Below are 13,302 nucleotides of genomic sequence, written 5' to 3'. Positions count from 1 at the left end.
GGGGAGGAACTCAAAGGGAACATTTGAGTTCCTAGTGATCCCACTCTTAAAGCTGAAGTCCCCACAGGTATTGTTATTCATTACAACCTGTGTTAAGTTTCACATCTTGGGGCTGGGGTTGTGGCTCAGTGGTAGAGTGCTCGCCTAGCATGTGTGAGGCCCTGGATTCGATCCTCAGCACCACATAAAAATAAATAAATAAAGATATTGTGTCCAACTAAAAAATAATAGATATTAAAAAAAGTTTCACATCCTGAACACAAAATTTCATAAAAATTACATAATTAATCAAAAGTAGTTTATATACTGTATGATATTTGCATAAAATAAATGAGTGCAGGCATTTATTATTTTGATTTTGTACTCAGTTACTCTTAATCCTGTCATCTCCTCCTCTTCTTCTCTTGAAGGTGGGACAGGGCATTACTTAGTGGCTGCACTGCCTGGTGCCTGAAGAGCCTCTCATTTAAGACACAAGACCCTGCATTTGCCTGCAGACGTGGCCAAGAGCTTCCCCAGCAACCTGCAATTCTCATGTGCAATTTCAGCTCAGAGGACTGGTGGGCATCACCAGATATCAGGATTTATTATGTGTCAGGGCCCTCCTTTCTTCTCTCACCTCCCCAACATCCATTTCTACAGGAAGAATTTTCATTTGTCCAAGCCCCAGCCTAGAGGCCACCCGCTCTGGAAGCTCTCCCAGATTTCTCTGGTCACAGTCTTTCCATCTCTTCCTCTCACATTTCCTTCGCTCCTTTTCATATTAGGCGGTTAGATTCCTCCCACTACTGCAGGGGCCATTCTGCAGACTCCACGTCCTGCTTCTGTCTTAGCCAAGTCTCCTGCCTGTAGCGGAGTGGACCAACCCCTCGGTGCTGAAGTGGCACCCCTTTCTCCACAGAAAAGTCTTAACTGGGCATTTCTGAAGATTTCTCCAGAAATCTTCACCATGGCTGATTTTAGGATTGTCAACAAGAGTTTCTGCAAAAGAATTTAATGTAGATAAACTTCCTTTTTTTCGTGTTGCCCTGTTTTACTTGGCTACTGGCTGAGAAGAAATCAGCACACCAGGTGCTGGACACCCTCTTACTAGTTTTTCACAACGGTATGTATCTAGTATAGTAGTTTGTACAAATGTGCAAACTAGGCCTCTGGCCTTGAGCTGGGCTTCACAGAGATGTCTACATTTCTAGGATAAGAGAAGTTACCAATTGGGCTCCATGGTAACAGCTGGTAGGGCGAGGAAAGAGAGGGGAGAAGAAGCTCTCCCCTTCTCAGGTGTTGTCCTTGAAGGGCTAACTTGCCCAGAATAGTGAAAGAAAAAGCTGCTTTTATGTGAACTTCTAGAGACTGTAAACTTCTGAGCCCCTCCCCTTAGATGCTGGGTATGAAACTCCCTGAACTCGAGGTTCAGGTTATTGATTGATTACAGCAAAAGCTGTGCCCTCTGAACCTGGCTGCAGCCAAATAAAAGGGTTTCCTGCTCTCTTCCGTGCCTCACCTCATCTGTCCCTACAACAGTGCCTGGGCATCTCATTTGTAAAATGCAAGGCACTGCCCTAAAATCAGTCCTAATCAGTCCTAAGGGCTAAGGGCTAAGGGCTAAGGGCTGACGATGAACGCTAGAAACCCCGCTCCTCTTCGCAGGGCGCAGCGACCCCCTTCCTCTCCAGCCCTGATTGCCCTTCGGCATGAAGCTCCCAGGGGAGGAACCCCTGGCCCTCCAGCCCCATTACTATCGGAGGAGGAGTCGACCGGGTTAGCGCCGGCTAAGTATCAGGCAGGAACCGGGCTAGCGCGCCGGCACCGCCCCTCCCGGGCACGCTTGCCTCTCATTGGCGCACACCACCCCGAGGCCCGCCCCGTCGTACAAGCCCCGCCCCACCTCTTTGAAACTTCCGGGACCGCCTCTCTCTGGCTCGGGTCCCGCCGTGCCCCGCCTTCGCTACCGTCACTTCCGGGCAGGGAGTGCGCGGAAGGCGGAAGTGTGTGTGCTGGGGCCGGCGAAGCGGGCTGAGGTGTAGCTCCAGAGCCGCTGGCTCTTCCGGGTCGGCGCCGCGGGCCGCGAGAGCGAGCGCAGGACTATGGCTGGGAATCGGCCGCGCGGCCTGGCGGGGTCTGGAGGCTGACTGCGCGCCCCCGCCCCGACACTCAGGATGACGGCGGCCGCCGCCTCCAACTGGGGGCTGGTCACGAACGTGGTGAACAGCATCGTGGGCGTCAGCGTGCTCACCATGCCCTTCTGCTTCAAGCAGGTGAGCCGGGCCGCCGACGTGCGAGCCGCCCGCAGGCCGCGCTGCGCCCGCTCCGGGCTGCGCCGACGCCAGGGCAAGGCCCCGGCGCGGAGAGGTCGGTGTCACTGCGGAGTGACTGCCACGTGGAGGACAGCGCCGCGTCTGCGTGGCTCCCGCTCGCAGCTTGCGCCGGCGGGCGGACTCCCGGGAGGCCGCGCCCTCCCGGGGCCGTTAACCGTGCGCTGGCCCCGGTCCCGCTGCCGGGAGGTCCTGGCCGCTGGCCACGCCAAAGAGGCAGGCAGTGAACATGCGATGGGGGGCTGAGCACTTGCCTGGCCTGTGTGCGACACTGGGTTCCCTTCTCAGCGCCATGTATAAATAAGTGAATAAAGGTCCAGCAACAACTAAAAAATACATATTAAAAAGAAATGAGACGGGCATTTTGGAGCCGGAGGTGGTGCCGGTAGTTGTTTTAGGTAAGCACTTCGTGTGCTCTTTTGGATGAAAACATAAAAAAAAAAAAGTTGCGATCCAGGAATTTTCCGTCCTGCACACAGAGCTCTGCAGCCTTTTCGTGTGGGTTGTTAGTCTAACATTGTTGGCCAGTGTAGGCGGGAGGACAGAACTGCGATGTCACCAGAGTCCCTGGCTGGGGCATCCCAGCACTGTTACCCCAGGGTGCTTCCGGAATTCCTGCCTCTCCCAGTGTCCGCAGCAGAACTGTTGGGGATAGCGGTGGCTGTGAAATGCCTCCGTGGTTGAGACTAGGGCCCAGGTGATTCTTGTGTCCCCAGATTTGGAACACCTGCTGCGTGTGGGGTATTAGGCCGCTGCCAGAGGATGAGGTCAGCAGAGGCCTGCCTGGGAAGAGCTTGGAAGTTTAGCGGGGAGCCTCTGTGCTAGCAGAGGATGAGAAACAGTCACACGCGTCCTGAGTGCCAGCCAGCTGCTTCCTCTGGACTCATCATCTCCTTCAGCAGAAGCCAACATGTTACTTGGAGAGGGGTGTGTTTAGTGTTTGGCAGCTCTGTCATTAAAAAACTTGCATTAGTGTTTCTTTTTCTCACTCAGTAATTCTGGCACTTACACACACATGCACACATATAAACATTTTCTATACATTGAAGTTTAATGTATAGAAAACTGTATATGCTTCAGGTATACTCAGTGAACTTTTATAAAGTCAGCAAACACAGTGATTCACTTTGCATTGAAGAATGCCATAGTGCTAGCATCCTTGCCAGTCACTCCTGCCCACTACACAGGCCACCACCTGCCTCTGGTGCGGGAGGTTCCATTGCCTGCTTTCTGCTGACATTAGATGGAGTTGGTGTGTTTATTTCAGGATCTGGTAGTATTCTGTCATATGGAAATAGAGTTTGTCCTACCTTTGCAGGTGTTTATGGTGTTTCCTGTTTGGAGCCCTTAGGACCAGTTACCCAGGCTCTGTTGAGTGTTTGATAGCGTTTATTTTGGGTGTGTACCTGGGTAGAACATCAGGGTCACAAGATGTGTGTGTGCAGTTCTAGTGGATGCTGCTGAGAGTTTCCAGGGCAGATCGATGTTCTAGTGTTCACTCCTGCCAGCAGGTGTCTGAGGTCCAAGTGTTCCACACTCTGCAGTATTTGATATCCTGTCTCTTTTCCATTTGAGCCATTCTGATGAGAGGGTGGTGACATCACATTGTGTGTGCATTTATTTATTTTTTGTGGTGCTGACAATTGGACCCAGGGCCTTGCACATACTGGGCAAGTGCTCTACCACTGAGTCCCAGCTCTTGATTTTTAAAATTTTGACACAGTGTCTCATTAAGTTGCCCAAGATGGCCTGGGACTTGCCATCTTTCTGTCTCCCCTGAGTAGCTGGGATTACAGGCATGTGCCACCATGCCTGGTTCATTTGTGTTTTTAAAATTGATAGACATATATATTTTTTTTGAGAGGGGGGGGAGGAGAGAAAGAATTTTAATATTAATTTTTTTCAGTTTTCGGCGGACACAACATCTTTGTTTGTATGCGGTGCTGAGGATCGAACCCGGGCCGCACGCATGCCAGGCGAGCACGCTACCGCTTGAGCCACATCCCCAGTCCCGACTTATTTTTTTTTATATTTATTTTTTAGTTTTAGGAGACACAATATTTTTATGTGGTGCTAAGGATCGAACCTAGTGCCTCATCATGCTAGGCAAGCACTCTACCTCTGAGCCAGAACCCCGGCCCCTAGATTTATATATATATATTTTTAATTTTTTTAAATTGATGATGGACCTTTATTTTAATCATTTATCTGTATGCAGTGCTGAGAATCGAACCAAGTGCCACATATGCGAGGCAAGCACTCTACCACTGAGCCAGAACCCCAGCTGGGATTTACATTTTTAAGTAGTTTTAGGTTTATGACCAACTGAGTGGGAAGTACAGGGAGTTCCTGTAGGCTGCCTGACCCCTTAACGCCTTGTCCCACATAGAGGTGCTGATGTTATAAGAGTCCATTATTAAGGGATAGTTTACATGCAGTGAAACTTACCTATTGTAGGGTGTGATTCCTTGGGTTTTGATGTTTGTGTACTGTCATGTAGCCACACAACCAAGTTCCATCACCTCACAAAGTGACCTCTGTCCCTCTGCTGTCCACACTCTCCCATCCTCAACCCCTGTGACCTGCACAACTTGCTCAGGTTGTACCTTTCTTGAATGTCCTATAAATGTCACCACAGTTCATTGCCTTTGGGTCTAGCTTCTTTCCGTTTGGCATGGTGCATGCAGGATACATTCATGTCAAAAGGGGTACAGTGGTTCCTTTTTTTACTGCTGAATAATGTTCCTTTGCATGGATGGACCACAATTTCTTTATTGTTATTGAAGGCCACCCAGGTTACTTTCCAGTTTTGGGATTATGGTTACACCTGCTGTAAAGATATAGGTTTGTTCAAGGACATGTTTTCATTTCTCTGGGGGAATTACCTAGGAGTTTAGTTGCAGAGTCACATGGGAAGTGTCTGTTTAACTTATAAGAAAGTCACACATGTCATCTCTAATCTCTCAGAAGGTGTTTACCACTTATAGTTGTTGATCCAAGTAGCTAACACGTGGTGAATGTGACGTGTGTGCAGAGAATTGGGGAACCAGCTAGCTGTTGGCAATACCTAGCTGTCCAGTAGGACTTGAGGAAGGGGAAGATTCACATGCAGAATTCCCCTGCTTCAGGGCAACAGCCCTCTCAGTAAGAGGAGACTGCGGTGGAGCCTCCCTGCGGGCAGAGAGTGCTGTGTGAACCCTGATGCTGTGTGTGAGGTGGAGGTGCTGGGGAGGATCTGCTTTGTGATGTCTCTTTGTCTCCACTCTCCAGTGTGGCATTGTCCTGGGTGCCCTGCTCTTGGTCTTCTGTTCCTGGATGACGCATCAGTCATGCATGTTCTTGGTGAAGTCTGCCAGCCTGAGCAAACGGAGAACCTACGCCGGCCTGGGTGAGTACTGGCTCTTGGAGTAGTTGGTTCAACACAGTTCAACACAGGGGCTGGGTTGAAGTCACTGGCTGGCCTTCTCTGCGCTTAAGCCCTTTCTCAAGAAGCATGACATTCTACCTCTGGGGCTGTGGGGTCTTATTCCTCTGATTTGGTTGTTTTTCTTCCATTTTATTTCTTAAATTAATTATTATTATTGCTATTTTTTGCTGTACTGGAAATTGAACCCAGGGGTGCTCTACCACTGGGCTCTATCTTTAGCTCTTTATTTTTTATTCTGAGACAGTCTTGCTTAGTTGTTCAGGTTGGCCTTGAACCTGTGATTCCCCCTGCCTTAGCCTCCTTACCGTGGGGATAAAAGGAGTACTCCCCTATGCCCAGCTCTACTTTATTCTTAATGAGTTTCTTGGACAGCAGTGTTCTTTCTTATTTTAAAATTTAATGCAATATAAAATAAAAGTGTTAATAGAATCACCTGCTTCAGTATTGAAGTGATAGGGAAAGGTTGAGGTGTCAGGTCTCCCACTTGCTCTCCTGCACCCCCACTCTGAGCAGGTGATGTATGTACCCTCCTCTCCAAGTCTGGCAGGGATAGCTATGCTCACCCTCTTTAGGGCTGCCTGGCTGTGTCACTCCCCTTACCCAGAAGCCTTCCTTGGAGCTGTCGAAAGGGATTCTCCTGAACTCCCTACCTGGAAGTCTATGGAGGATCTTGTTCTGAGCTTTGGCTGTATCTGGGATTAGACGGACAAAGACCATAGGCTTTGTCTGTCTCCTGGTTCCCTTGCTGCGGTTTTGTTTCCTGTAGTTTTTTCTTCCTTTAATGTGACTTTAGTCAGAAGGAGTGAAGGCTGTGCTCTCCATTTCAGTTTGGACTCTTAATACTTTGGCTTTGAGGGCACCGCCCTCACTTTCCTGTCTGCCTGCCTAGTCTGGTGTATTCAGCCAGGGTAGTGTGTGTTCTGTTCTCTCCAGGTCTCTCTGCCTGCCTTGGCTCCCTCCTCCCAGCTCTGGGGGCACAGGGGGGAGACCCGTGAGAGGAAACAGTGCAGAGTTACAGGGCTGAAGAAAGTAGACCCCTCTGGACATGCACAGTGAACTTGGGCACAGCCTCTCATTTCCTCCCAGCCTGCCTTGCACTGGCACTGGGACACTAGTATTTGTTTCTGACTCCAGAACCCAGGGACCCCTTCCTTCTCTTCTGCTCTTGAGGATGGTGGCACTCAGTCTTTCGTTGTCATTGAGTATGTATGAGTTATTGGTGAAACTTGACCCATACTGAGAGGGCCTAACTGCTAGGGATGAAGTACGTCCCTTCCTGGTCTGCACACCTGTGACTGGTGTGATGCTTGTCCCCACTGAGGTCTTCCTCTGCATTTTATAGCAGAGACTGCAGTTCAGTACTCATACTGTGTCCTGAAAGAAGTTGTGGGGCCCTCGGCTGGGAAGGTCATGGCTTTTGATAACTGGCTGGCTGATTATTCTTCGAAAGTTCCTGAGAAGTCAAACTGGTTTGACAAGATGTGAAAGATTGAAAGAAAATTGCCTCGTGAGCAGTGCTGTGTGCTGGCCACCTGGGCTCCAGCCTTAACTGCGTGGGCGACTGCTGCCCAGCTCGTCCTACTGCATGTGGACACCCTCCTTCAAGCCTCGATTCATTTCAGAAAATGTACAGGCATCAGAATCGATTGTTTAGATGCCATGACTCCCATGAAACTTTCTGAGCCCCGGACGTTGCCCTGAGTTATGGCCAAATCCTGGCACAGGTGGTCTGGGCTGGAAGCTGCTTCTGCTGCAGCAGGGACCTCTGAGTTCTTGGTTGTGAGCAACCGGTGTTGCCGGTGCCGTGTCACACACATTCCATGGCCCTTGGGCTTCCTGGGCGTGTGCTGTGTGGCTTGGGAAACAGGGCTGTCAAACTGAGCTTTCAGACCCTTCCCACCCTTGGCTTTCTCCTGCTGTGTGCTGCTGGCCCTGTGTCCCATGCAGCAGTTGGGTCCCCAATACCATTCCTCCCCTGGTTCCAGGAGGAGCTGTGTTGAAGTCACTGGCTGGCCTTCTCTGCCTTGTATGTGTTGTCCTTTTTTTAAATGGGGGTTATTGGGGATGGAGCTCAGGTGCACTCGACCACTGAGCCACACCCCCAGCCCTATGTTGTGTTGTATTTAGAGACAGGTCTCACTGAGTTGCTTAGCCCCTCACTTTTGCTGAAGCTGGCTTTGAGCTCATTGTCCTCCTGCCTCAGCCTCCCGAGCCACTGGGATTACAGGTGTGTGTGGCATGTTGTTCTGTTTTGAACAGCACCCCTTCTTTGCCCCGTGTGTGCTCCCATCTTACACAGCACCCCCTTCTCTCCCTTGCTGCTGCTGGGTTTTGCAAGCAGGAGAGGGTGGGAGTCAGCTCTGCTGGGCAGCCTGTGGTGCTGGGGAGGAAAAGGTGGCCCTGTTTCTCAGGGTCCAATGAAGGCAGGAGACAGGCAGGTGGAAATCCTGGGTGCTTCCCTGGTGCCAGAGCCAGCTGGCCTCCCCGTCCCCATATGGCCTGCCCTGGATGGAGGAGGGGGCCCATGAGTATGGGGAAGGGTGTGCCCACCCACACTGAGGTGGTTCTTGGACACCTGCAGACACTGGGGTGTGGGTGAGCCAGGGGAAAAGAAGAGAGAATAGGGGCTGCTGCAGTGACAGGGCCTGGTTTTGGCATGGCCCTGCTTGGAGTCATGTTCTAGGAGCCAGGAGAGAGCTCTGCCTCTCATTCCTTCTCTGATTTCCTGTGGGCTTTCCACTCTCCCATGTCTGGATGCAGGCATGTTCTGGAACTTTTCTGCAGCAGGGCATTCCAGTGTGAAGCATCCTGTAGACTCAGCTTTCTTTTAAAGAATTGGGGATGGGCAGGTACCGTCACTTCCACTTGTGGGACTGGAGATTCTGTGTCCTGCCAGCTGGTGCTTAGGTCTTGATCAGCATTCTGGATTCTGGGTAGGGATCAGGCTCAGGCTTTGGCTTTTGTTATATGCACTTGAAGGGTGCCAGCTGAGTTTGAGAAAGGCCAGAGTGACCCCTGGAGGCAGAAGCCTTCTCTGCTCTCAGGCTGGGCCTTTCCCAAGTAAATTAAAATGACGGGATCATTCATACCCAACAGGCTGCATGTTTCCTGCTTTCAGACCTTGCCAGGGGGCCTCCGACCCCCTGTGAAGGAAATGCGCAGGAAGCTGGGGCTGCTGACAAGGATGAAGCCATCCTGTCACATGCACCCGCTTTGGGCTGCTCCTTGGAGACCAGAACTTCCCCTTCCCCTCATCTGACTGGACCATAGGGAAATTGATGATGACCAGATCACCATCAGGGTCCTGGGAGGGACCTTGCCAAGTCAGCAATTTCTCATTTCTATAAATGATTCTGGGGTCAGGAAGGAAAGACAGAGGCTCCGTTTGTGGTAGGGTGCCCTGTGCTGTGGCAGTGCCCACTGTTCATCAGTGCAGCATTCTGGCTGTCCACTTGGACACGGGCAAGCCCCAGAACTCTCCTCTCCTCCCTTGGTCCCCAGAGTGACCTGCTCATAAGATTGTGTTTCCTTCTGCAAGTCACGATTGAAGGGTGAAGACAAAAGCCCTCCCTCCTGTGCTGCAGGCTTGGAGATCGGCCTTCTGGCCAAGGGCTGGACCTGCGGGGTGCCTGCAAGCCCTGGAGACCTTTCCCCTGTGCCCTCTGTATTGGCCCTGTTCTAGGCAGGCCTCCTCGTGGTCGTCACATGCTGGGAACCTCTGCTTTGTGGGGACTTTTCTCTCTTTTTTTTAGAAAACATTGTCATGTGGGGCTGGGGTTGTGGCTCAGTGGTAGAGCGCTTGCCTCTCAGGTGCGAGGCCCTGGGTTCGTTCCTTAGCACCCACATAGATAAATAAAATAAAGATATTGTGTTCAACTGCAACTAAAAATATATATATTTAAAAACAACAACAACATTGTCATGTGAAAAAACAACCTGCCTTTTGTCTCCCTTGCTTTCTTTTGTCTCTTGTGGTTTTGTTTATGGAGGGTGGATCCCCAGAATACCTGGGGCCAGAATTTGAAAGTGTCCCCCTGAGATCCATAACACATAAGACCAGTGGGTTTGGGTCACATGGTCTCACTGCCCTGCTGCTTACCGTTGGACTGAGCGCTTTTCTTCTCTTTGGTGCTAGCGTTCCACGCCTATGGGAAGGCCGGGAAGATGCTGGTAGAGACCAGGTAAGCCTCGAAGCCACACCCACCTTCTCTTTCCTTCCTCAGTACCTGCAGCTGCAGATGCTGTGGATGTAGGAGGTGAATGGCCTGTTTCACATGCGGATTGGTTTATAACTTAGTCAAAAGTCTAATGTGTCTTATTCTGAAAGTGATTGCCGCAAGGTTGAAAGCCTTACACAAGTCTTACCAAGAAGTCCATAAAGCTGGGAAACTTGGAACCCAGTAGAATAATAGCTCTCCCTCCACTGTCAATAAGGCTCAGTGCTGTTCCCTCACCTGTAATCCAGCACTGCTGCAGATAGGCGGATTAAACTGAGGCATGTTTTTTTCATTTGGACTAAAATTTTATGAGATAAAACTGTGCTGGGAAATTGCAATTTTATTTATATGCTTATTTTTTGGTACTGGGAAATTGTACTTTTAGCTTTCTAAATTAGGGAATTGTAAACTTTCGGGACAAGGCCTCCCTTTTTTGGGAGCAGATCATCGTTCTTTTTTTTGGTGCTGGGGATTGAACTCAGAGGCACTGACCACTGAGCCACATCCCCAGCCCAATTGTATTTTATTTAGAGACGGGTCTCACTGAGTTGCTTAGTGCCTTGTTGTTGCTCAGGCTGGCTTTGAACTCACGATCCTCCTGTCTCAGCCTCTGAGCTGCTGGGATTACAGGTGTGCGCCACTGTGCCCTGCTAGATCATTGTTCTTTTAACTTGTCTTACATCATGATGCATTTCTGCACAGCTAAAAGAATTTTGAGACCCTCCTGTCGAGAGAAAAATACAGTACCACACAGAGAAGTTCACTGTTGTTCAGTCTTCACTCCAAGTACAAGAAAGTGCACCCCACTCATGCCCAAGTCCTGTGAACTTGGACGTTTGAAATTGCACTCTCATCCCACCAGCCTATGCAGTCCTGGGTCAGCACAGCCCAGGGAACAGGGTTCCTGGCCTTTAGTCCTGTCCTCAGGACTTGCAGGCACCTGCTCCCTGCTTCAGTCATGACAAGATGTCCCACTCCTTCAAAATACTGTTTCAAATCCATGGTTTCCTTTGTTGCAGCATGATTGGGCTGATGCTAGGAACATGCATCGCCTTCTATGTGGTGATCGGTGACCTGGGGTCTAACTTCTTCGCTCGGCTGTTTGGGTTTCAGGTAAGGGCATCCTTATCTCTTCTGGTCTTTTGGCCTGCTGGAGGTTGTCTGTGGCACCTCGGTGTCAGGTCACTCCCACTAGCCAGCTGAGATCGGTATGCTTGGCTGGGAGACGCTCCCTGGGTCCTGAGTCCACTGATGCTCCCTGAGCTGGAGCTCGAGGCCTTGCTGCGGTAGCCTCTGTGGAGGTGGCGGAGAGGCAGGACGAGCAGCTGCCGTGCTGCCCATGGCTGTAGGCATGAGTGGGGAGGATGGGCAGTGGGACATCTCACACCAAGGTGCAGCGCAGAGCAGGTGAAGTAGCCAGGCCCTTGTTGGCCACTGTGCTCAGGTATCGGTTAGAGTGGCCACACTGGGAGCTCTGTCTTTACCCTGCTGAGGTGGATGTGAGGGCACTGCTGCCAGGGCTGTTGGACTCATGCTTTGTGCAGTCTGGGGGATTCCGTGTGGCATCCTCCAAGCTTGGTGTTCCTGCCCCTGAGGGTCCCATCTGTGAACTGGGCCCCTCACATACCTCTTTACTTCCCTGATGGCAGCAAAGCTGTAGCCAGAAGCTGGCTAGGGTGAACCCATGATTTCGCATAAAGGGTCTTCTCTATGAAGAGTTCTTCATATTTGGATGCCAGTGGGGTAGAAAAGGATTTCAGTTTGCAAAGATTATGGCTGGGGGGAGCAGTCCTCTGCATGAGTGGAATGTGCCAGACTTATACATTGCCAAGAATATTCCAGTGAGTGAGTGTGGCCCTGGTCTGTGCCCTGAGCATGTCTTCCCAGTTGATTTTCTACTTCCCAAGTCTCACCATGGACTCTGTAGACGTAGTTCTGCCTGTAGGACACAAGGGGACCATCTTTGTACCACCAGCTGCACTCCAGGTCCAGACGTCTCACTGATCCTGTGGGACGCACAGGAGAGACAGTGGTGGCTGCTGCTGCCTGGCAATGCTTCCCAGCAGGCCAGTGTGTGCAGCACCTGTCCATCTCGTCCCCCTTAGTGGGTTGTCGAGGTCACTCTGCATGTGTGACACTCCCATGCTGATAGGTGCACAGGTGTTTGGAGCTGGGAGAATGTGCTGAGAGATGTTTTCAGAAAGTCTTGGCAGAGCCCCTACCACCCCTGGCTGGCTGCCGGCAGCTCTGAAGCTGGGTAGGCATGTATCAGCTACAGCCAAGTGACATGTCAGGTACCCCAGACCCTCGCAGTTTCTGCTAAAGTAAACACAGTCTGGACTTTTGCCATTGATTTTTCTGGATCAGTATTTCAAGAGTCCTAGCCTCCTTGAAGCAAGGTTGGCTTTGAGTTGGCTGGAGAAGCCACCTGTGGTAGGTTCTCTGGGTTTCTGCCAGCCTGGGTGCTAGGCTCCCACCACCTTCCTTCCCTGTGTGAAGAAGGGAACAGCTGACTTTTTCTTTCTTTTTCTTTTTCTTTCTCTCTCTCTCTCTCTCTCTCTCTTTTTTTTTTTCCGGCTCTGGCTGATCTCATTCTGGGGTGGACTGTATCCCATGGTGTTCAGAAATGTGCACTGAGCCACACTGCCCAGTGACCTTGAGGGCCACTTCTGGAGACTCACCACCTTCTGCTTTAGATGCTGTTGGTCCCCTAGGCCCCATGGTGTCCCCCATACCCTTGCTAGTGAGTGAGCTCAGGGCTGCAACCCAGGAGACCCTGCTGATTCCCTTCTAGGTGACCGGCACCTTCCGTGTGTTCCTGCTCTTCGTGGTGTCCCTGTGCATTGTGCTCCCGCTCAGCCTACAGAGGAACATGATGGCCTCCATCCAGTCCTTCAGTGCCATGGCTCTCATCTTCTACACTGTCTTCATGTTTGTGGTGAGAGCCTTGTGCCCTGTGGAAGGGCTCAGTCACATGCCCAGACCTGGTTTATCTGCGAGTGCCTCTTGGGGAACCATGGGGAAGTGGCTCCAAGCCTGAGAAATGTGTTAGAAAGATCGGAATGTGCATGAAGCCCACAGGTCTCCTGGCCAGTGAGCACTTTCAGCAGGAGTGGCTCTGAGACTGGTGTCCCTTCACCCAGCCTGTGGGGACTCAGGTGTAGCACTTGCATAGTTTCGTTTGTTTTCTTTTTCTTTTTTTTAATGACACTGGGGATTGGATCCAGGGCTTTGTGCATGCTGGGTAAGTGCTCTCCACTAAGCTACATCCCCGGCTCTATGTCTGCATTTTTTATGGAAGACCTTTCATGTGGGATTTGTGATCCAGAGCATGGCAATTCAGTTT

General features: G+C 50.9%; 1 protein-coding gene across 6 annotated transcripts in view; it reads left to right on the top strand.

Annotated features, from left to right (window-relative positions):
* Positions 1-1,974: 1,974 nt before the first annotated feature.
* The window catches only part of Slc38a10 (solute carrier family 38 member 10), a 48,119-nt gene continuing 36,791 nt past the window's right edge, over positions 1,975-13,302 (top strand). For all 6 annotated transcript variants that reach the window (XM_026410747.2, XM_026410746.2, XM_026410745.2 and 3 more), the window contains exons 1-5: positions 1,975-2,255; positions 5,583-5,700; positions 9,875-9,920; positions 10,976-11,069; positions 12,751-12,894. In XM_026410747.2, coding sequence (XP_026266532.2) covers positions 2,157-2,255; positions 5,583-5,700; positions 9,875-9,920; positions 10,976-11,069; positions 12,751-12,894 — 501 coding nt within the window. In that variant the 5' untranslated portion in view covers positions 1,975-2,156. The remainder of the gene's footprint in view (positions 2,256-5,582; positions 5,701-9,874; positions 9,921-10,975; positions 11,070-12,750; positions 12,895-13,302) is intronic.

Source organism: Urocitellus parryii, chromosome 7, assembly GCF_045843805.1.
Source record: "Urocitellus parryii isolate mUroPar1 chromosome 7, mUroPar1.hap1, whole genome shotgun sequence".
NCBI classification, from domain to species: domain Eukaryota; kingdom Metazoa; phylum Chordata; class Mammalia; order Rodentia; family Sciuridae; genus Urocitellus; species Urocitellus parryii.
This window is presented reverse-complemented; position numbering and strand designations above follow the sequence as displayed.